The 25,479-nt window shown below is 38.5% G+C and overlaps 3 protein-coding genes across 4 annotated transcripts in view; 2 read left to right on the top strand and 1 right to left on the bottom strand.

Moving 5' to 3' along the window:
- The window catches only part of LOC134211135 (sodium- and chloride-dependent neutral and basic amino acid transporter B(0+)-like), a 727,874-nt gene that overhangs the window by 7,112 nt on the left and 695,283 nt on the right, over window positions 1-25,479 (top strand).
- The window catches only part of LOC134211134 (sodium- and chloride-dependent neutral and basic amino acid transporter B(0+)), a 343,203-nt gene that overhangs the window by 7,399 nt on the left and 310,325 nt on the right, over window positions 1-25,479 (top strand). The window lies entirely within an intron of this gene.
- Window positions 11,435-12,674, bottom strand: LOC134209364 (uncharacterized). Its single transcript, XM_062685351.1, has 2 exons — window positions 11,891-12,674; window positions 11,435-11,832 (listed from the first exon to the last, which is right to left on the bottom strand). The coding sequence occupies exons 1-2, from the start codon at window positions 12,645-12,647 to the stop codon at window positions 11,435-11,437; spliced, it is 1,155 nt and encodes a 384-aa protein (XP_062541335.1). The 5' UTR covers window positions 12,648-12,674.

Genomic DNA, 25,479 nt, shown 5'->3' with positions numbered 1-25,479 from the left:
CCCACTGGGACAATACCGACTCGCAGCTTAGTTTTCATTCAGCACAATTATTCCTTCATTATTAATTGCGAGCCATTTTTTTACATTAATTTCTCCTAGTACCGTACAGACGCTACCATTTAAAGAAGGCATTACCACTCGCATTATACCGGGCAGACGCGTTCTTTTGAAGAAGGCCTTCGCCTTATACCGGACATACGCCACCTTTACCCCTCCCTTCATATTGTACTGGGCAGACGTGCTCTATTAAAGAAGGCATCATCTACTCCTTTCGCCTTATTCCGGGCAGACGCGTACTTTTAAAGAAGGTATTATCTACTCCTTTCGCTTTCTAACAGGTAGACGCATTATATTACCCTTTTGCCTTATACTGGTTAAATGCGCTCATTCAAAGAAAGCATTTTCTTGTTTCATTGCTTCAAACCATAATCCAAAAGAATTCAGATTGGAATGCAGATCACTAGCACTAAGTAAATAAGTAGAATTGAGTAAATATTGTAAAGATAATAATTCTAACTGAATTCCACCAAATGGCATTCCGCGGAATGGCTTTCGGTGAAAAAGTGCATTCCGTAGAACATCTTTCGGAGAATTGGTGTATCTGCAGAAAGTCAAACCGCGAAAAAAATTGCGTCAAATGTTTTCCAACGAAATAGTATACAACCGTCGAACGAAGTTTATACTACTCAAAGAAGGCAAAATCCTTATTGCCTTATACGGAGTAAATGAGTGAATGTTTGAATGTTACCAACCACGGAATCAATTACAAAAAATGACTACACCTCAAAATTGTTGACCACTAATGTCGTACAACGATATCGATAGTGCTCTACCGTCGAAAAAGTGGGAAAGACCTATTCTGGGGAATGGTGCATTCTGGCGAATGACTTTGGAATGGTCCATTCTGGCAAATTGATTCTGACAAAATGTCTTCTGGCAAATGACTTTCTGGCGAATGTCATACAACCCATTCTACTATAATGAACGTTCTTCCCTATTTGTGTTTGATATTTTGTTAAAAAAATACAATATCGTATGGAAATTTGTTAAAATATGTTTTTTAAAGAGTCAAAATGTTAGGCTTTTTTCAAAGGTTATTCGCGAAATGACTGATATTGTTGCTTAACAACAGTTCCCTGTTATGACAGGGTATACCCCGTTAGGCATAAGTACGTTAGGCATAAAGACGTTAGGCATAAGTACGTTAGGCATAATGGACGTTAGGCATAACGGACGATAGGCATAATGTACGTTAGGCATAATGGACGTTAGGCATAAAATGACCCAGAGAACAGCCCATGACATAAAGAAGGCAGAATTATGCTAAACGTTCATTATGCCTAACGTACATTATGCCTATCGTCCGTTATGCCTAACGTCCATTATGCCTAACGTACTTATGCCTAACGTCCTTATGCCTAACGTACTTATGACTAACGTCGTGGACCCGTTATGACAATAAGCTCGAAAATAGGAAAAAAAAATTGTCAGCCTGTTTGTATGGGGAGGCCCCATAGTGCATTTTCCCAATTTTCTTAGAACTATTTGTCAATATTTTTGCTCGGAGCGCGCCAAGACCAATGGAATAGGGATCAATTTATTTAAAAAAAACCCATAGGATCAAGGTAAAGTGGTTTCATGTACCGCAAATAATTAATTCTAAATAAGTGAAAATGAGGTCGAATACAAGATATGAATCTTATTTTACCGTGCTGTGCTGTCTATCACATCACTTCCATTCCCTTCTCCTTTACATCGTCAAGTCTTTCAGGTGCTCCTAGCAAAGATATCGATCATCCTGGTGCGAAAAGAATCAATTTGATTGTCAAACTGAAGCCAAAATAGCCTATTGTGGATATGTTCGTTGTGGATCTTACATTGAGAAGTATTATTTGAAAATACATAAAATAAAAATAAGTTGACTTTGAGCCTTGCATTTTTGTAGCAAATATTTTCTCATTATATTTCGAACAGTTAATTGATGAGGAAACAATTGAACAGCACTTGTTACGAAATATCACGAGAACCAATAGCTTTTTTTGTCTTTATTAGAGAGGCTTGCAGCCTTGGGCTGACTCGACTCTAACCAATCCAGCTGCTCACGCTCGGTAATGGCGGCTTGTCGGTGTGTAAAAATTAATCGATCACTGTTCTTTTGACACTAGTTGGAGGAAAACATACGGACGCAAGGGACTTTTTTCCCATCTTCTCACCAAGGAACGCCAGTGAGCTTTCCTCCAGCTAGTGTCAAAAAGTACAGTGACCGATTAATTTTTACACACCGACAAGCCGCCATTACCGAGCGTGGAAAGCTGACTAGCTAATTGAGGTGGAGATGTTAGTAAGTAAAGTAAAGTCATGTAGAGTCTTGCGCATTTCTGCGCCTTGGTTGACAACTAAATGGGAAATGTTTGACAACTAAACAATTGCAACATAATAACAACATAATTCATTTTATCTTAATTAACATCTATTTGCGTTCATTCGAATGCACGAATGTCTGATTTTTGGGAGAGTTCTCAAATTACGTAACGCTTAGAGGGGGAAGTGGGGTTGAGCAAAGTGTGACGATCCTTACAAAGTTTTTAGATGTTTCTTACAAAAAATGTGTCATAGGGGGAAGGTGGGTCGAAAATGACCAATTTTTGCGTTACGTAATTAATGGATCTTCCCATTTAGGAAAAACTTTTTTTTTAAATAAAGACCGATACAAATATTTATTCATATTTTATAATTATGTCTCCTCTCATCGGATGTTTTGCACCAAAAATAAGAATTTGAGGGGGAACAATAACATTTCCGGAAAACTTTAAGGATTCTCAAAACATTCTTTAACAAATACGACGAGTTTTTTTATTTTATTCATTTTAATATTTATGTTTTATTATCCCCGTCCCCCTTGACCTTTCAAAGACCAGTAGGACATAGTTTTTATTAAATACTAGTCAACCCGGCAGACGTTGTCCTGCATAGTAGGCTAAAGATCGCGCTGTGAACTGCCCATGCTAAATTCCCATACAAGTCAAAATTTTAGTTTTTTAACTTTTTACTTAACTTTGCCGTGATTTTCACAATAGGAAATATCATATAAACCCGTCGAAAACTGTAACGAACATATCTGCTGAAGGAATGGAGAAAATCCATCCAGCCGTTTTCGAGTTATGCGGATACGAACACAGACCATTTCATTTTTATTATATAGATTTGTAACGGCCTAAATTCTAATCGCAATGCAATCCAAATCCACATTTCGGGCTAATCCCCAAAAGCGAAGAACTAGTCTGCAGTCCTCGTCGAATACCATCTGTTGTGAGCAAATCAGATAATAATGCTAAGTACCAAAACGTTTGTCTCACATTTGTTTGAACACACACATACAGACACAGAGATATTACAGGTTTATTACTTCAGTTGACGTTATTACCTAAGTTGAATTTTCTTTGTCCCGGATAACCCGACGTTTTATGGGATTTAAAAAAAACATTCCGTGAACCGGGAAATCCATTTTCAATATATAGCATAATGAATTACTGAAAAAGTTTGAAGACAAAAGTGTTATCTCCCATATTCACTATATCATAATGAAATTAGTGGAAGACAAATGAGCTTGTTTCTCATTTCCGAGGAAGATTCCTGTGTGGCAATGAATTTACATTTGGTGTTAATTATGAAAAGGCAATATCTAATTAATTTGAACGCATCAAAGTAAGCTTCATATGAACAACAACGGAGAGCTACCAAAATATCAATCAAAACAATCGTGGTACTTCGTCTGCAGTCAAAGACATGTGGTCATCCACCACGGACTGGAGTGAAAACTGTCAGACTTCCGCTTGCCTAGCAGGATGATAATCTCCACAATACCCATCACCATCCGAGAAGGATTCTCATAAGAACCCGAGAGGAATTCCTTTTAGAATCATCGAAGTATTTCAACCGGAATCCAGAAGAATTCACACTGGACTCCTTTTGGTGTCCTTAGGAATATGTGGGGGATACCCTTCAAAATCCATGTAGGATTTGCTTCAGAATCCCTCGTTAATTTGCTTCAGAATTGTTCGAAGATTTGTTTCGACATCATTCGGATATTTGCTTCGGAATTCCTTGACGATTTGTTTCAGAATATTCGTTGAAGAATCTCTTGTTGATTTGCTTCGGAATTCCTTTACAATCGTTCGAAGATTTGTTTCGAAATCGTTCGGACATTTACTTCGGAATTCCTTGACGATTTGGAATCCCTCTTCGAATTGCTTCGGAATTCCTCGAAGATTTAGTTCGGACTACCTCAACGATTTACTTCGAAATCCCTCGACGAATTCCTTCGGAATCAATTGACGATTTGCTTCGAAATCCTTTGAAGATTTGCTTCGGGATCCCTCGACAGATTGATTTGGAATAATTCTACAATTTGCTTCTACATCCCAGGAAGATTACCCACAAAATAACTGGAACATTCACTTAAGAATTCCTGGAGAGTTTCCGACGGAATCTCTAATATTACCGTTGGAATTCCTGATTTATTCTCTGATTAGTTCTCGAGTTATACAGAAATTTCTGTTTCATTTGTATGGGAGCCCCCTTTTCAAAAGGGGGATGGGTCTCGAACCATCTTAAGATCCTTCCCCGGCCCCAAAAACCTCTGCATCCAAATTTTCACGCCGATCGATTCAGTCTATAAGGTTCAGACAGACAGAAGATAATTTTTATGTATATAAGATGCAAGAATCGGGGGGGGGGGTCCCGTAGCGTAGTTGGCTACACGTTCGCCTTACAAGCGGATGGTCATGGGTTCGATTCCCAGCCCCTCCACCAAAACCCTCGTCAGTCGCCTGATCCGCAGCCCATACGGTGGCGTTTGGGGTACGCGCCTTACCGTCACGGCTGCCTGATGACGACTGACAACTTCTCGGAGGCATTCCGCCCACGTTACCCGCACAAATGGCAACCGAACAATGCAACGATCATCGGATACACGACATGGACAAACGGACACAATGGACTGACGATGAGATGAGACGATGAGACTGGCAACGACAACAATAATGGTAATGGAAATCTAAAAATAGATTCTGTGTGGATTCTGTACAGCAGAATACCACAGTAGATCTCAGCACAGTAGCGGTTAACAAACACAGAGTGCCTACCAAATAAAGAAAGGAATAAAAAAAAAGATGCATGAATATCCACTGCCTACTGGTGGGAACCTAACGTTGAACCGTCACATATTGTCCTTTAAGTGTACGGAACAAATCCGAGCGCTACTACACTTAGACGTACCCAAGCAGCACACTTGTCATAGACGAGTTTGTGTGGCTTATATATGACCAAACCAAGTCGCATAAAAGTTTCTGTAACCAAATCAGTCGAAACTGTGCTGCTAGGAAAAAGCCATAAGCTATCAATTTGAGTCGTTGAAGAAATCATCGGCTGATAGACACACTTCGATACTGTGGGCTACAACATAAAGCACTGGCTTGAGGAAAGACAATATGACTAATAATATTGTCACCAAAGCCGACAACTCGGCCCCTTTAACAAAATATCCAACTGGAATCTGAAGAGTTTGATGCCCATGCCATGTCATTCAGATCAGAACCTGTCGTCATGATCCTTAGAGCGTTGTCGCCTTCTACTGATAGAACCTCTTTAAGTAAGACTGTGAATTCTTCATTCGACATTGGCAGGGAAAGTAAATTCGAGATCTATTGAGTTGGATAATATTCGAACATTCTAATATGTACTTCATTTATTTAGCTCACATCTAAACAGATAACAGTTAATCAACATTTTAACGCTACAATATACACACTTAGAAATTTTTACAGTGTACGGTAATTTTTTACCGAACTTTCAACAGCTGAACGTTCGGTAATCTGTACGGTAATTTAAACAACTACCGAACGTTTGGTACTTGATGTTTTTTGATTACCTGTCAAAAATTACCGTACAGTTCGGTAATGGCATTTTTGCTCTGACGTACGAATTACCGTACTGTTCGGTAATTCCAGTAGCGTAGGTACCGAACCTGTTCGGTAATTTGTTTTGCTTGGTCATATTGATTTGGAAAATTTCGAAGTTTTTCATCATCCTAATACAAACTTTTTTTTCAAATCATTTTATTTAAATTCAACTTTGCAAACAATAAAAATAATAAAATCAATTTTGGAAGTCACGAGTTTACGTGTTCATTCCCAACGCTCAATACAGCGCAAAAGGCAGCATCGGACGTGGCGCAGTGAAGTCGTCTTGTACCTACAGATAGATATAATAACAAAACATGAAATATTTGGATTTGTTATTCAGTCAGGGCTCTGCAAAATCACACCAACCACCAATCAACTAATTACCATTTTGCAAACAACGTCTATCAAAAATTCATTGGTGTGGTTTCGTCAAGCCCCTACCATATATGCCTTTTTAAAATTGCTGATTTTTATTTTGCTTATAGGCAGAAATGTTGTCTTGCTAAAACTTATGGGATTGAAAATATTTCTTCAGCAATTTACCTGTTCCGTCGCCACACTTCAGGTTCCTGCAGCTTTCCGGTCACTAAAAGCGCGCACATTTTCACCACAAGCCGGACACAAATGATTTTTCATTTTGAAAATGGCTACCAATATGACAGATCATTTCAGTTTACCGAAGATCGGTACATTCAAATGAATTTCACAGTTTGTTCGGTAGTCTTTTTACCGAAAACGGTAATAATTTGTTTTTACCGTACGATTTGTATTGATTCTACCGAATATTGTAAAAAATGACAGGTCGTTCGAAAAACTTTACAGAACTACGGTAAAATAAATCATGTTTACTGAAAAATCTGTAATTTCGTAGGTTTACCGAACTATTTCGTCAATTTCTTTACCGAACAGCGAAATTGAATTTGAGTGTGTACGGTCCGAGGCCGCATCACTCCATCCTCGGTTGCGCCCCACGCTCACCAAATTGTTTTGTACCTGGTCCACCCACTTTGCTCGCTGCGCAAACCGACTTGTATATATGCTGGAACGAAAGTGAACACCATCTTTGCAGGGTTGCTCTCCGGCATTCTTGCAACATGCCCTGTGCATCGCATCTTTCTAGCTTTCACTTAACAGTTGGGTGATCTCGTGAATGTTAGATTCTTAGATTTTTTGAATAAGAAAGGATAAAACATTCATTTTGCTGTAGCTCGGACTTACTCGAGAATTTTTAACAACAAAGAGCTTAAGAAAATTATTTTGAGCTTTTTAGTGGAATGTCTTCACTTGTCATAAGACGAGTTTGTACAATCCCATTGAATTCCACCACTTAATTGTATCTTGACAGATACGTATTTCGACCTCAACAGTAAGGCCGTCTTCAGTGTCTCGTACTTCAGTCGAGTCAAGTGGGATTGTACAAACTCGTCTTATGACGAACAAAGAACTGTCAAGCTACTTCGAGTTATGTCCTCAATGGACCTGGTGTGCACAAGAAAGTTGATTTGGTATTTTATTGTTCCTTGGAATCAATGCAAGAAAAAACAAACTTTACTTGCTTTAAGGAGTTGCGGCTTCCGTTTTGATAATTTTGATTCATTTGACAACAGTCAAAATGTCAAAATCTCGAGCTACCTCGAGTTGCTCGAACTTGCTCGGACTAAAGAAAAGAAAACCTACAAACATATTTATTTTTTTCCGCACTCCATACATGCAAATAATAACTTCATTTCCGAGAGGAGATTACCACACTTTTCATTGTGGGCACTGATATCTTACTTCGAGTTCAGAAAACTAATTTCCCATAAACAGTTTCACACCATTGAAGTATGCAATCACATTGCCATCGTCATCTTCTCCGCCGTTTGTTTATTAAGGAACATTCATAAACAACATAATGCTCAGAAAGGGTTGGGCTTGGAGTTGCCAGAAATGTGACGATGATCCATATAATAATGATCCACAGAGGCATCTATGCCTCTTGTAAACAGTGTGACATTGACATTTAGGGGTTGGGTTTGGAAATTACGTTACGTAATTCATCATTGTTGGTGGCACTGTCCGCACCGTGTGGATGCACTTGATTTACTTCTCCGAAAAAAAAACGGATCATAAAAATAGCAATAATTCTATCAGCATGTCGTGGGCCGCGTGGTTGGTTACTGCATTTTTGTTGCATTGTCCGAAACACTCTGGAAAAATAATCGTTGAGGTACTCTACAATGCGAGCTTTTGTTGATACAGAACGATGCTGTTCGGGCAAAGCGTGGCTATTTGCGCGAGATTACACACAACTTTATCTGGAAAACAACTACGGCATGTGCACGATGCCATGAGAGCCTGTTGGAAGTTGGGAAAATACTAAAATGCTCACGACGATGGAGCACATCGACAAAAGTTATTTGTTGCCAGCTGAATGGCTCGGACGGTATTGTTCACTTCTGCACTGTGGAATTGAATAGAGATTACTCCAGAGTTTCCAAATTGTGTTTCCAAACAGTGTATGAAAAGCCATGCACAAAATCAAAACTTTAACCAATGAATCGCCTGCTTTGAGCGTGCTTACAGCGGCACATAAGGAGTTAACTTTCTGAAATCAGTATGGCGAAAGGCATCTACGGTTCGATTACTCGAAATTAAGCACCTTAATCGAAAAAATATTTGGTAGCCGTAGTAGCGGACACCATCCTTCATAACCGGTACCAAATGGTTTTTCATGAAAAGTTCCTAATCTTGAGAAAACCCGCGTTAGATGTCTTTCGCCATACAAATTTCTGGCGGTTAACTCATGCTGGATATTTTGCGCATATACTATAGCGCCGGGATGTGATAGCGGCGAGTAGCAAATCAGCCACTGCCAATAATTCATTGATAATAGATGTTCACGTGTAGAATTACCCCCAAAAATGCAACATGTGTTTTATACAGCTTTTCTAATGACATATCCCGTTTTATCCAAACTTTCAATGTCCAAAGTCTCGCTCGTCCTGTGTATCACATTGAAGTTCCCTCTGGTATTTTGCAAACAGCTACAGCACGCGCTTTACTGTTTGCTACAGGTTTCCCTCCTAATATGTTTCCAAACAGCAGTCATGATGGATTATAATTCAGATTGAAAACAACCGTTAACAACATTCACATTAAACATGATGTAAAACATTCATTGTCAATGGTTGAATTAGCATTGCACATAATCTAAAGTTACTTGACATGAACCAGATGAGCCGTTCAGCACTCATTGGTGGGAACTACCGCGTTCGACTATGCCGGAATGGCTTGGAAACGGTCGAGAATTAAGCTACATGTGAGCAGAAGAATGGAAGCATTGCTAAAACGAAAACGAACAAACGAAAAATTTCAAATTAATAACAAATGCGAGCAAAACTAAATGCCAGATTAATATTATAGTGGCTGCACATTGGTCCCGGGCCCCCGGGTCCCAACATTGGTGTTTGTGTGATGGAAAAATAATTGTTCTGTTGGTGCGGTTGGCATGCCAGAAGTTTACTAGATAACAAAGTCGACATTAAACATTGATGATGAGACGGATAATTGCGTGATGTAGGTAGAAAAATAGCTTCGTTATAAGTTATAAATCTAATCAAGACGGCGGACGTTGAAGTCTGTATTGTGAATTGCAAAAAAAAAACAAGTTTGTTTAGAATTTGATTTCAAGTGGTTTTAGTGTCGTTTGCATGCGCATAGTTCCAGTCTGTATCGATGAACGCAACAGAGGAGTAACCGCTTTTTATATTAGGGTGGAGCGGTTTCTGAATCTTTTCCAGCTTTCGTTTGCGACCAAATAACTGTTAGAATAAACATCAATGTTTATACCCATTAAAAGTCAATAATTAAAATCGGAAATCATTGATTTGTCTTGCCCTAACATACGAGTTGATCACATTGATGCGATACACCACTTGATCGGGTGCCGCCATCCGACATCGTATTCGTCACCGTGATGTCGTATTCGTCGTCGCAAATCCATAGCATACGAGTAAGTAATTTATTGAACTTTGAATGCAATGTGTTCGATATATGGCACTTGAAATCGAACGCGATATCCGCGCTGATTGGAATGCTTAAGTAGTGTTGTCGAACTTCATGGTTTCTTTCGCTGAATGAAATAGACCTGTGCAAACCTTGGTGTGTTGTCGATTGCGGGAGCTGATTGCAATTAGTCAGACACAAGTGTCGATAGCCGCTTGACACTAAGTAAACAAATTATCCAGGCTTCGTACATGTGTACAAATTGTAAATTGGTGTGAATGTGTGATGCAAAAATCCAGATCAATTCACTCAGCATTAAGGGTGCCTTTTCCGTACCGTCATCTGGGGGGAAGATGATCACTTTTAAGACAAAATGTGCAATAACAATTTGTGTTTACATTTTAAATCGAAACAAATATTTTTAAAACATGTACTGCTGTACGTTGCAATAATCAGCATATTTAGTTTCCTGAAATGCGTTTGCAGTTATTAAAATAAATTATATTATCATAATTTTTTTAAGTAATCCGATTTGGGGTGAAGTTGATCAAGACAACTCTACTAAAATCATTATGATCTACCCGTTAAAATACACTAGTTTATCTGAGAAATGTTGAATGTACTACGTCTCTCTCTCTTTCTTTCTTTCTCTCTCTCGCTCTCTCCGGGAACCCCCCTCCCCTTCAGTGTTACGTAATTTGAGGATGCTCCCTAATTATGATCGAAAACCTTGTGTTTTGTTGTTGCATTTGGTACGTTGCGTGGCGAATTGTTGTCTTTCTCAATAATTAAAAACGGTCTGATGTCTGCATTTTCGATTTTAGGATTTTAAGATTTTTATTCACAAAAAGCGGTGTATTTCATACAAATAGAAATTATTTCACAAAATGAGCAATAAGCATTTCAAAATAGAAGCACAGCTTCAAATAATCAGTGTCTGATGCGGGACGACCGTGTCTTCATAGTAGCAGCTCGAATTAGAGTTGGTTCTCTCCCCTGATCCATGTTCGTTTTCTTGCGCTTAACAGACGATATCGGAAAATCACCCCTTTCCTCTTTCATCCTGATTTCCTTCCGTTTTCGACCACCCGGGTTTATATTTTCTTCATTCGACAGTTCTTCCTTCGTTTGTGATTCCTTGGCATTTAGATTTTTGGACTTCCTAGATTTTACTCCTGGTATCAATACAGGGACACATTGTTTCTCCTGTTTGATTTTCTTACGCCCACCTTTGTCCGACTTCGGATGTTCATCACCACCCAAGGGCAGCTCCTTCTTGTTAAGAAGTTCCTGTGTATGTTGTTCTGTGACACTTTCACCCGGTTGAATCTCCATTAGCCGACGCCGTTTTGGAATGTTTCGAGATGTTGATTCACCATATCGTTCCTTTTTCATCATCGTCATAAGTTGTTCTGAAAACGAGCAATTTAGGTTGGATGAAAGTTCTTTCGATTCCTCCTGGAATTTTCTTCAGAACTTGCATTTTATTGAGAGGTAAATTCAGTTGTTCGAAATCCCGATCGCATATTTTGAGCACTGTTCTTCTGAATGTCATCTATGGCCGCCTTCAGCAAACCAGGAAAGCGATGCTTGGGGACGGATCCTCGACTGCGCTTTTTCCAATCTTCAAGTGTTTGCCTCCATGATTTCTTCAGTGGCCTGAAGAACGCCACATCTAGCGGTTGGCAAATATGAGTAGCGTTTGGAGGCAGGAACGCAAACCGAATATTGTTATCGAGGCAGCTTTTGAAAACTTTGAACGATAAGTGCGATGCCACATTATCTCCAATTATTACCTTCGGATCATCATTTTTCAAACTTTTAAAGTATGGAAAAGCGATTGTGTGGAACCAATCCTCAAATACCATCGTATCGAACCATCCTGAAAGCAAACATAAATATGAATGTTTTGTTTTGTAAAAAGTAAAACTCAACCATACCAGATTTAGTTCTGTTATAACGGGCACCTTTCGGGCCACCTTCAGTCCAGGTCGGGTACAGATGTAACGCGGCGTAAACAATGTATGGTGGCAATACAGCTCCATTAGCAGCTCCCGCAAACATGACCGAAAATGAACTCTTGGAATGGTCGAGAATGTTTTCGGCATGTCTTTGTCCCTTTCTCACAACCACTGTCTTTGACTCCGGATCATCGGTAAAATTGGTTTCGTCGAAATTAATTATATTTGCCGGAGGTACATTTTGAAGAGTGATGGCGAGCTTATCAAAATATTCGTTGATTATTTCTGGATTCACTTTTGCACGACTTCTTTTGATGTTTTCTGACAACCTTGCGGATAGTGTTGACTTGTTACGTAGAAGGAACAAACAAATCCAGTCATATCCCGGCAGATTTTTCTTAAATCTTGTTTCACGTTTGTTTGTGTCCAAATAACTTTGTACGAGGAATCGTATATCCGACTTGGTGAGAGGAAATCCCCATTCCCCTGCTACCTGTATCACCTCGCATAGATCACGTTCCTCGTTGTCCTTCAAAACGGTCTGTCCGCCGTGTTTTCCGGTGCCCAATCTATGAATTCGATTATAAACAGTGCCATACGGAACACTGTATCCACGCGTAGCCTCGCGGATAGAAATTTTACCACTCTCGACGGATGCCACCGCGGCCGACAAGTCTTCCTGTGCGTACTTGAAGCAGGCCTTTGAGCCGGCAGTTTTTACGTACTTTCGAGGCATTATTGATGTATTTACACTACAAAATTGTTCCGAAAATATAACTGCACTGACATAGAGGGAAATAAACAAACAACTATGACAGCCACCGTTTAGCAGATGGTTGATCAATTCAACATAATGTTGGTTTGGTTGAACTGAAAAAAGAAAAATTTATTAGTCATTGTCGATAAATTAGTTTTTTTCACCGAATCAAAGTAAAATATGTTATTATAGTAGCATGTTATAATGTGTCAGAGTAATCATAAAAGTAACGTTACTTGAACAGATAATATGGTTGACCTACTAGACCAACGTTTCATAAAAAAATTAGGCACTTTTGACTGACACATCAAATGATCATCTTCACCCCAATGGTCATCTTCCCCCCATATGACGGTACCTGTTTATGAGGCACTACCACAAATATTGAATAACCTATGTTACCATTTAACTGTAGAGGGATTTTTTTATCCGCAAATTTCCTTACGACTGGGATTTCAACACAGCCAACTCCAGTTAAGATACATATGGGAAGTCCATAACTTTCATAATTATTTTATTAACCACTCAACTAAGCTAGAATAACCAATGTAGCCAGCCACCTCCAAACCACTCTATTTGGTGCTGAACTCTATTTTATCGAAGAGTAGTGCAGCGAGTCCAATATGTCTCTCTGCCACGATGTGCCTTCGAATTTCTCTGTTGGTAACTCTTCGAATTCCTCAACATCGATGCGAAGTCGCGGTTGGTGGTTCACATTTGAGCCCCTTTGGGTGCGCACCGTTTAACATTAGGCATAACAGACGTTTGTCATAATGTACATTGGGCATAACTTAAATTTCCCATTTTTGCCTTTCTCGCACAACAAAGTTGTACCGAAAGGCTATCATTTCACTCCAAAATCGAACTTTTTATAGAGGTCTTGGAGACCCATGACGTTATATACCAATCGACTCAGCTCGTCGAGCTGAACAAATGTCTGTCTGTCCGTGTGTATGTGTGTGTGTACACGAAAACCGAAAAACATTAGCCACTTTTTCATATAGTAACTCTTAACCGATTTTCTCGCAACAAATTGCATTTGCCAGGGGACAAAGCCTGATCACTATTGAATTTGATTACGATAGACTATTGCGTTTAAAAGTTATTAAGAAAATGGCATCGAACTACATAAGTGCCATATAAGGTTGGTGTCTTGGCGAGAATGCGAGAAAGGCAGTATCACCACTCGGTGAATTAAGTTTAGTTTTTTTATATCATACGAGGTTCTTTGGGCAAGTGAAATTTGCCAGAAAACATATTTCCCTGAAAATGACGTTTTTTAAAGTATTTCATCGAAAATAACGTTATTAGAAATAGCCAGTCTCAAAAGAAGGGATCAAATAGGCTTATGCCTTTACACCGGGTTATCCAATCCACTGTTGAACTGCAATTTAACATGCTAAAAACTTGCTTTTGGAGAAATCGGACATTGGTTTTAGAGAAATCGTCTCACAATCGTTCTTGAGTGCATTTAATGTCTTCAGCTTCACTTCACATCCACTTCCACCAAGGGAAATTCTTCTAAATTTCCATTGAAATTTCTTCCGAATTTCCACGAAGAATGTTTATGAATCTACTAGCAGACTCGATGAACTTCATCTCGCCCAAAATTTCGCCATTTTCTTGTCTTTAAAAACCTCCATTCACAAAATTTGGTCCAGTTTGCTTGATTAGTTATCTACTTATGCAGAAATTTATATTTGATTTGTATGGGAGGAGGGATGGATCTCGAACTACCCTAGAAAGATTTATTGGTTTCCAAAACCTCCACATGCCAGATTTGGTTACATTTGTTTGATTAAAATTTCGAGTTATGAAGACATTTGTGTTTCATTTGTATGGGAGCCCCTCTGTACAAGGGGGCCTTCCCAGACCCCAAAAACTTAGCATCTAAATTCTCACGCTGATCGGTTCAGTAGTTTCGAAGTCTATAAGAGTCAGACAGACAGAAATTCATTTAAGAAGATTTCTAAGGATTTAATAAAAAAAATCACAGGAAATTCGTTTAAATTTCTTGGTGAAATCTGTACTTTAATACAGAAGAATTCTTCGTGGAAAATCAGAAGAATTTAACGTTTAAATTTGAATGAAATTAACAAGGCAATACAGAATAGCTTTCCATTTGAAAGTATTTTTCGTAGGAGCTTAAAATAATTTCCCTTTAAAAGAATTTAAAAAGAAAAAAATGCCATGGAAACTCTTCAATGGAAAAGAATTTTCCGCGGAAAATCATACAAATTACCTATTGAAAATCAGAAGCATTTTCCTTGTAAAATTTGAATTCAAAGTTACACAAAGTAATATCCAGCAAAAATTGAAAAGCGTCGCCGTCAACTACCTATCTCTTACTGTCCGAAAGAGCTTTTTCAAAAGAATACCGTCGTCGTGGGTGACAATGGCTCAGCGCCTTCACTGACAGTCTGGTAGTCAGTTAAAAGAAACTCGTTCAAAAAGGTCTCAGTTTTCTTGTCCTCAGATGCATTAAATCTAATCTACAAGCATTCTGTTGTCATCCCTGACGACGGTATACAATATGTCTACATCTATTTATTGATATGTTTATATCATATATATAATAGCCCTGTTTGTCTGTCCGGTGACTAGCCAACCAGACGTAGCACGCGGGGGAAATTCTCACAAAAAAAATAAAACTTCAATTCTTTTTTACTATCAAATGCAGAGAGCAAAACCAGTGACAACCTTAGATAACCAGGCACAGCATTTGATGAAAAAAATCACAGAAAACAGACGTTGAAAATTTTGATTTTTTTTAATGCAGAAAAGACATCACTCTTAAAAATTGAAAAAAAAAAACTTGCCACGGGCGCTATTGCGTCCACAAATAAACTAGTATTCCAATAATACAGCATGGATTCCAGGCGCTTGACTTCTTCAGCTGCAGTGCTCCAGGATCTAGGGAAAACATCCTTGAAGTTCTTGGAATCCTACGAATCTAATACATCCTGAATACAATATTTGAACACGAAATTGGAAAATCTGACACAATTTAGATTAACAAGAGCAACAACATATCCATTTGTTAATTAAGTTATACGTCGAAGCATTTGGTTTAGATAGTCAATAGTTTAAGAGGAGTTGTATACACTTCGGATACAGCTCAAAATTTTTCTAAAATCCAGGAGAAGAATAATTATAAACAGCAGAAACTTGATAAATTTGAGCGTTACTTGGAATTTTAGAGCGTAAAAGGAGGGAATTGAATTTGGAATGTAAAAAAGTAAACAAAGAATGACATTCAACCTGCTTTAAGTCTAAAGATTTATCTTTTACCAATTAAGGTATTAGGGTCGTCCACATTCTTCTCGGAATCAGGGTCGTCTAACTGTTACAGTGTTTAGGCCTTAAGATGTTCTTGGTACGCCAAGAAGTCCTAAAATAGTGTCAATAAACAATAATGTAAACAACAGGTGTTTTAAGTGAATTAACAAGAGCTAAAGCTCTATGTTGATATATGCACTCATATTAAGAAGATCTTCCTTATTTCCAAATATTCTGGTCCATCCGAGAACTCCGTGGAGTTAGGACATCAGATCTACCATCTCAACTGAAGGTATTTCCGGCGTATTCATAAGTGCTGCAACCCATGTTGATATATTAACGTAGTAGTAGTTCTTCAACATTTTAAGTATTTAATGTTCTCCAACAACCTCCTGGAGCTTGGATCATTCGAGAAATCCCGGGAATAAGGCCTTAAGGTCTACCTACACGCGCAATCTTAGATATTTAGGCATACTTTCAAAACGGTATATGTCCTTTGTGGTACATAGAATAAAATGTGGCAATAATGACATATGATGATGGTCATCGCAGAAATCCTGGGAGTAAGGCTTACACGCGTCAGATAAATCGGCCTGTTTCAAAAGTGGTACATGGCCTGTGTGGTACAAAGAATAAAATGCGTCCATGGCCTCAACTTGTCATTTCTTCATTAACTGCCTGCGTTACGGAGTTTGATATGAAGCTCTTGACTCTATGGGGTTTATAGACTGTCTGCAGCCTATGACAACAACAAACACTATTTGGAATTCAAACTTTTATTAAGATGGGGTTGCACAGCTTGTTATTTCTACAGTAACTGCTTCAATCACGGGGGTTGATCTGCATCTGCATACTCTGTGGAGTTCGTAGACTACCTGTAGCCCATGACAACAAGGACTACTAGGAATGCAAACATATACCAAGAAGGGGTCACATAACTTGTTTAATCTTCAATAACTGCCTGCTTTACAGAAGTTTATTTACATGCCTTGACTTCATAGATACGAATAGAGGTGTACGCTGAGATGAAAATCGGCGGCGGTGGCGTATGTCAGAGCTTTGGTCGGCAGCGGCGGCGTTCTCAGCGTCACGCCAAAATCAATTTTAATCGGTGGCGGCGTGACTCGGCGGGAATTTTTTATTACGTTTGTTTCTTATAGATCTTTGTCTGCATTTTTTCGGGATATTTTCAAGACATCAACGTGAGAATCTTTTGATTTTCGCCGGAAAAAAAACTTATGAACTTTTCCAGTTTTTCCAAAAAAGTTCATTTAGATTTTTTTCGGATTTTCTAGAAGAACTTTTTTTAAAGTTTTAAAAATTCTTTGGAATTTCCAATTAAACTCTTTTCAGTTTCCAATGAAAATTATTTGGAATTTAAATGAGAAATTCTTCAGAATTTTCAGAAGAAATTGTTTCAAATTTCTTCAGGAATATGTTCGGAATTTTCACGAAAAAAAAAAACGTACTTGGTGATCATTTGGCTTCCGCATTTGCCTATAATCCGGGTATACAATGTTCTGAAAACTCAGATGTAAATGTGTGCATTATGTGGCAGATTCTTGATTTGAAAAATGTATTGGAGATAACCACTTTCATTCGAATGGACTCGAAACCACGACCCTCTTTCCATTTAATTCTCATATCAATCGCTAGAACTGGAAATGAATTTCCTTATTCTATCCTTGACTTGACTAATTCTAGCAGGTATCTGTTAGAATTTCACTACTATCACATTGGCAATCCGATAACCAAGACGAACCTCTGGCATAGAACCTAACCTGCAGATTCCAATGAAATTGCGCATGAACTCGTGGCGAGTGCAGAGGTGTTCTTGGTTTGCAGTGGGCATGTGATTGTATCAACAATTGCTTCTCATCCCTGATAGACCATGAGGCCGTGGCTAGCGCCGTTATCGACCATTTAAAATATTAGAGCTTTCGAACTGTGCACATTGAGGTTGGAGAGTAAATCTCATACTTCCATTCATTGGCTTTCTGTGCAACTGCGATTGTTTTGGCAAATCACAGAGTAGCAAATACGAAATGCACCGTCATCATGCTCATGCTCATGCTCGGAAAGATTTTCATATGAGTATTCGAGTTTTAACGGGAAACTCGCCGGAAAATTTCCGGGGTTTCCACGGAAAATTCTTCAGAGTTTCCTCAGGAGACTAAAAAATTTGGATTAAAAAAAATCTTTGGATTTCAACGGAAAGCTGTTCGGTATTTCCATAGAAAATTCATTACAATTTAAATGGGATTTTCTTGAATTTTTATGGAAAACTTTTCCACGGGGATTTTTTTTTATAATTTCCCCTACAATTTTTCAGAATTTCTACGTGTATTTTTTTAATTTTCACGAAAAACTGTTCGGTATTTTAACGAAAAAACTTCGCCATTCCAATAGATGTTTTTTGGATTTCAGTGGGAAGTTTCTTGAATTGTTCACAAGAAATTCTCGAAAATTCCATCGGAAATTATTTAATTTTTGGTCAAAAATCATTCAGCGGAAAGCCATTTGGCCGAAAGTCAGCTAGCTGAATCACATTTGGCCGAATAAGTCAGAAGGCCGAAATGGTCGTTTGCCACAAAGGGCCATTGGCCAGAAAATGTATTCTGGTCTAAAGGGTTACGGCCAAATGTCAATTACCGAACTGGTAATATAGTCAAAAATATCCATCCGTTTGGTCAAATGACCTTTTCGGCCAAATGGCTTTTCTGCCAAACTACCCTTTAAGGCAAATGACCTTTTCGGTTAAACGAGTTTTGCGACCAAATGGCCAGTTCGGATGAACGACATTTTCGACCTTATGTCGAATTCGGCTAAATTACATTTTCGGCCAGATGAATTTTGGCCTAATGGTTTTTTCGGTCAAGTGACATTCGTCTAAACAACTTTCGGCATTGTGAGCAAAGACCCGTCGTTTGGTGAAAAGCCATTTGTTCGTATGTTAGTTGGCCGAATTATAAGCTTGTCCGAAACGGTTATTAGGTACCGAAAATGGTTTGACTAAAAATGTCATTTGAACAATGCGGCATACATTCGAAAGAGACATTCCGTCGAAATGGTAATTTGGCCAAAAAAGTTGTTTGCTCTAACCCTTAACTCTAACCTTTAACACGTTGTGTTGAAAATACCGTTCGGTTGAATTGTTCTTTTTTCCGGAAAAGTCTTTGACTGAATAGATCTTTGGCTAAAAATACAGTTTAGTCGAAAAAGTTATTTGGCAGAAAGAGCCGTTTTGACACAAAAATGTCCTGCAGACAAACAACCATTCCGACCAAACAGAATTTTCTGCCAAATGACCTGTCCGGCTAAACGACATTTTTAGCAAAACGACCAGTGTCAATCGACACTTTCGGCCAAATGTTCATTTTTCGGCCCAAGGGCTTTTTTCGGCCAATAGAGCTATTCGCACAAAACAGATAGACAACATAGAACAGATTACCGTTTTCAAAATCAACTCACTGTGTATCAACAGTATTAACAACCGATGAACGGGAAGTCCCGTATACCCAAGGTGAAAGAAAACGACAGAAAAGCATGCGCTGCTGTTCTGTCTCATGCTCGTTGCTCAGTAAAGATTGACTTCCACCAGTAAGTTCGCTAGTGTTCCAAAATCGAAGATGAACCACATTCCAAAGCATATATCTTATGTGCTATTCGGCTAGTTTTTTTCACCCAAAGGAACTGTTTGATAAAATGATATCTTCGGCCAAATAACTTTAAGCTAGATGGGCTTCGGCCAAATAGTTTGTTCGGTTAAATGATATATTCGGCCTTACAACTTTCGACCTTCCCAGCAAACAATTATAGCTGAATAAGCAAGTTTTTTAGTTGAAGAAGATTATTTCAGGTCATATACGCGCTTCACCTCTAATGTTTGTTGGACAGAAAAAATATTATTCAAATATATCAGTTCAAATATTTTATTTCAACGAGAAATTCTTTGAATTTCAACGGGAATTTCTACTCAAAGTTATCCTTAGTTGTTAAGGATAGATTTTCTAAGTTTCAATCGAGAAATTGTATGAAATGTTCAAAGAAATCATTGGAAATTCCGCTGAATCTTAGGAATTTCCACACAAAAATCTGCAGACTTCTTCAAATTTGAATCGGCGTGGAAAATTACAGATAAGCGGCGTGACAAATTTTAAACGGCGACGCGCCGATGTAAAAATGTCGACGGTGGCGTGTCAAAAACTATCGTCAGCGGCGGCGTGGCGTGGCAGCGCACACCTCTATGTCGATACGTCGACTACCTGGAATCCATGACAACAACATAAACTACTTGGAATGCAAACATATACCAAGAAGGGGTCACACAACTTGTTTATTCTTCAATAACTGCCTTCATTGTAGAGGTTGATCCGCAGACCTTGACTCTATGAGCATACGTAAAAGAACTTTCTATCAAATTTTGACCACAATTTCGCTGCAATTTCGGTTTCGAGTCATTGTAGGAATTCTTCCCTGCTTCAATAGTTTTCTCCAGATCTTTTTAGTATTGGAACAGGAACTTTTCCGGAACTTATATCATGAATCCGGATCTTATATATATGGTACTGTCATGCACAGGGTAGTTTAGAAAATTTCATAGATCGGTTTGGGAATCACACCAAGCCACCTATGGTATGGTCTTCCTTTAAAGTTACGCATCCTACCGAACGGCTAGGAAAAGTCTCCCTCTCCAAATATTTTGGGGAATTCCTTCATCCAGATTTTTTAGTACTTCATCTTTTTTCAATTCTGAGTACATCCTCCTCCAGGAATTCTACGAAACCCTTTCTTCTTAGAAACTCATACCCGAAAGATTCTGGATTCTGGGAATACCCCTTCAAGAAATTTTGAGAAATGAGAAATTTTGACCCCATCCAATAGCTCAAAACAATTCTTCTGGCACGTATTCTGAAAAATCCCTTCTTCAAAATTTGATACAACTGGGTCTGTCGGGGCTCAGTAGCAACCCTAGTAGCACAGTTCAGATCGATTTCGTTGCAGCAACTCCAATGTGACTTGATTTGGTCGCACATGAGTCGTAGTGACTAGTATATGACAAGTGTGCTACTCGGGAATCTCAATCAGCCCCAGTTAGTTCGGGGAATACGCACCAAATAAACTAATACCAAAACAACCAGGATTTCATGACAAAACTTATTTATGAAATGCCATTTCGAGTCTTATTTACTTACTCTGTCCTTTTCCTAGCTTCTGTGCTATTTCTATTTTCTTTATTTCTATATTTCTATCACTTACGGGTGCTCCCATCACTCGCAACATCTTCATTATAGCACCGAAGATGACGGATGGTCTTCGTATCTGCCTGTGCTCTGCCGTTGAACTGGATCGCACCACACTTGTCCGAATTCGGGCCAATGACCCGCAAACCACTCGATGTTGGCCCGAGATTTCTTGAAGGCTTGCCTGTCAGTTCTGCCGATATGGCCTTCCGTCTGCCAGGGAACGAAACAAAGCTGCTCGAACTCGACTTGTCTTTGGTACCACTTGGTTGCTCCTGTGTATCAAGAACGCCCTTCAGCATCCGTGGTTGAGAAAAAAGAGCCCTATGGCAAACGTCACCATTTATTTTAGATTTAGATAAATTCGTCCTCCGAGGATCCTGAGGAATTACTTACCTCAGTCCAGATATTCTGGACAATTTCGCTCACTGACAATTCTGGGGATGATCTTCCTCTCGTATTATGAGGAAATCTTCCCTCACAAGCTATGGACAAGTGAGCGTGATCGGACTCCTTAGCCGACAAAAGAGAGAGAGTCACAGCAACCGGGGACATTCCCCTTTTCTACGATATCTCACGACGCTTTGTCGGGTCGAAGATGAATGCGATGATGTCTGTGAAAGACGCGAATGGTCAGCTTATGATCGACCCAACTGAAACTGAAACTGAAACTTCCGAGATACATGGATTTTTAAATTAAAAGTTCTATGTAAAGGATTTATTATTGCGCAGTCTTCTCCAGCAGTCCGTTTTGCCTGATTCTTCCCAGATGAGGAAACATTACAATATTATGCAAGTGGTCGAATAAAATAGACAACTGCGATGGTCTGATGTTTAATGCATAAGATTCCATTGCACAGCAGTTTTTTAGTTCTCAATTTCACCCAATTTAAACATTGGAAGATATTTCAACTGAGGAGCATCGGGCAAAACGGGCAATGGCCAAGGTTTCACATTACTAGATCTTCTTATTTGGATTCAGTATATATTATTGAAAAATACAGCGCAGTTCAATTCAAACTTCTTTTATTTTGAAACCCGGATGTTTCATCTAGTTATTTTTCCATTATGTGGGGAGAATTGGTCTAAAACAACTTACGAAGGCTGCACAACAAATATATAGTTTGTTTAGACATTATTAAAATATGACAGTAGATTTGAACTCAATCTGTTTTACCTCTGTTCCTAATATCAGATGATCCAACCATTTTTTGACATTATGGGGAGAATCGGACAAAACAGACAACACTGAACGTTCGAAAATTTCGGTACTACAGATATTATATTAGTACTATGCAAATCTGCTCAATACGGTAACAATTTGTATTATTACTTTATGGCTTCTAATATTTCCCATGCTAATCTGGGAGAAAGGGGTGAAATGGAACACTTGCCAAAGTTTGACCAACACGATACCATCACTACGCGATTCTATGCATTGTTTTCGTTCGAAAACGCTATATTGCAGAGCATTTATGCAGCAGCCTGTAATCAACTGTCATTTGGGGTCCCTTTTTCTCCCTGTGCGCTGGTTCGAGCACTTCGAACAACGTTTCCAAGAACCATCCAGACCACCACCACCTTAGCATCATTTGCCTAGGATCCGACATATAACACGCGTCAATACGTCTAACGCGCTCCATCACTGCTAGAGATTCAAACTACTGCATAATTTATTTCGTAATACAGGTATACCTCGATTATATGGACTTTTTCGATGCAAAAAAGTCCATATAATCGAATTTTCCATATAATCGAAGCAAATTTTTTTTTCTCGAAATTTGTGTTACACGATGAAATAAGTCTTAAAAGTTGAAAGAAAATATCCACATATTGCCCTACAGTCTAATCCCCATGTTTGGGCTCATTTTATGATAACTCAGTAGATTATGATTTTCTATAAGAACGTAACCTTTTTTCCAGCCGCTTGTTTCTAAGATTACATTAGTAATGAAGACTTCGCCCAGCTCAATGTGAGCACACTAATATACTTATTCACGAATTCTAACTACAGTGCCTTCCTGTTTCAGCAACAAAGCAAATACTGAGTGGTCGAGAAAGGTATATGTTAGATTCAAAAATTGGCTTTATATAGAAGGACTGACACTTGTCCTCTTTTGATTTGATCGCAGCAAATTGAAACCGATGTAAAGTTTTGTCCTATTGTCTCCTTATGAAAATTGGCCGGATTGGACTATGGGCTCAGAAGATATGACCAAAATGCATTTGTTTATGCAAAAATCGCGTAGAAACAGTCTCACTTTTCTGACACTTATCTTTAAAAGATCTCCTTGCAACAAGTTGCGTTTGATTGATATTCTTAAAAAGAATTTAAATCAATGTAAATAAGGGGCTCCATCCACGTATCAGTGTCATTTTTACAAGAACCAATTGACATTTCCCGCCAAAAAATGTATCTCGTTTTATTGTCTCAGTCAATTCTTTGACTTATTTAAGTTCAACTTTTTCACGGAATTCATATTTTAGAATAAAAAAAATCGGAAGAGTGCCGCACGTTTGAAGAATTGGAATTGGCCTTATTTTAAATCAAAATCGGGCGAATGTTAGGTCAAGCTTGGAAACCAGCACTATTCGTCAAAAAGTATGGCGTCAAAAAGTATGGGTTCTTTGGGAAAGTTGTCCTCAAAAAATTGAAGAATCGATTGAGCGGATAAAAATTGTTGACGGGAAAGGTCAATTGCACAGTGCACCTACACCTGCTAAGCGGAATATATAAATAAATTGTTATGGCTATTTTGGACTATGTTCGTATATTAAAGCAGGGCTGTATTTTGCAACGGGTTTTAAAATTCAAAACGACACACAGTGACGGGCCCTCATAAAAATTCCGGACAAAACTTGAGATTGCATTCAAAATTTCACCACCGCGCGCTGTTGTATTTTGTACAACACTAACGAAAAACACATCGCTTACATTACACAGCATGAACGAGTTTGCATGAGCGTTTCAGGATCACGCTTTGCTGAACGGTTTAGCAGCAATTGATTTAAGAACTGCTAACAAGAACATTCTAAAGATATTCAATTTCTTTTCCTACCGTTGAGCGTCAGTATAATCCTTAAGCCTTGTGCTGAACAAATGCGAATACCAGGATATTTAAATTTTATATATTTAAATAATATTTATTTAAACCTAAAGACTGCTCGAAGAGTTTTCAGTTTTTTACATTCAAATAATTATCAAGTTCGTCCAGAAAAAATAATGCCAGGTTTGAAAACCATTTGGAGCTTTATGTATCACATATTGAAATAAACTCTTCCAGTTTCGTGGATATACCTAAAAAATCAGTCTCAGTGGGTCCGGTTTGCTAAATGTTAATGCATCATCCGTCCTTCTATACTTAATTCCATGCACCAAAAGCAGAAAAAGGTTGGAAGCAAAGAACTAACAGCTAAATATGACAATCTCATCTTATCACTTGCTCCGCATACTGTCAGTCTGACAATTCACTTCACGTTTTCGTATGGCAGAGATCACCAAAAATACGCATTATTTTTCATCACCTATTTGTAAGGTCGTGGCCGTGGCTATTGCAGAGTAAAGAATTGTATGTTTATCATTATATATTATAAATTCAGTAGAAAACCGAATTATAGCCGCTATCGAAATTGGATTTATCTCACAATCCATACGTTAAACCTAATTTCGGAAGTGGTGCGCTGTATAGCACATCACCAAATGAAAACAGCGCACCACTTCCGAAGTTAGGTTTAACGTATGGATTGTGAAAAAAATCCAACTTTGTTAGCGGCTATAACTCGGCTTTGCACTGAATTGATAATACAATGAAATTTTCCAAAGCGAAAATGGTAAATCAATCAAGTCAATCGAACATATGACTCAGATTTGCCCCAATGTACCATAATAAATATAGAATCAATGTAAAATATGACTTACAATATTCAACATCTTTCTAAAACCCCAAAACACAGAAAAAAATTGAGCGAAAAAAAATGTCCATATAATCGAGGTAAAAAGTCCAAATAATCGAAGTCCATATAATCGAGGGTCCATATAATCGAGGTAAACCTGTATCTACGACACCGTAACTTCTGGAGCAGGTCAACGAATTCCAAGAGTACCGTGGGGCATCGAAATCCGTACACTTAAGCATCTTAGTATATGAAAAAGGCATTAGAAAATAGAAATCGAATGTGAATGAAACGTTTGTCATTGATACAGGAGCATGAAGGCTTCTACTTTTGAAGTGTTTTACATTCACTCATAAAAAACTACGAAAAACGTGATAAAATAATGGATGCAATCA

Source organism: Armigeres subalbatus, chromosome 2 (genome assembly GCF_024139115.2).
Source record: "Armigeres subalbatus isolate Guangzhou_Male chromosome 2, GZ_Asu_2, whole genome shotgun sequence".
In the NCBI taxonomy this organism is placed as follows: Eukaryota; Metazoa; Arthropoda; class Insecta; order Diptera; family Culicidae; genus Armigeres; species Armigeres subalbatus.
The sequence above is the reverse complement of the archived record's forward strand: the minus strand, read 5'-3'. Positions and strand labels throughout refer to the sequence as shown.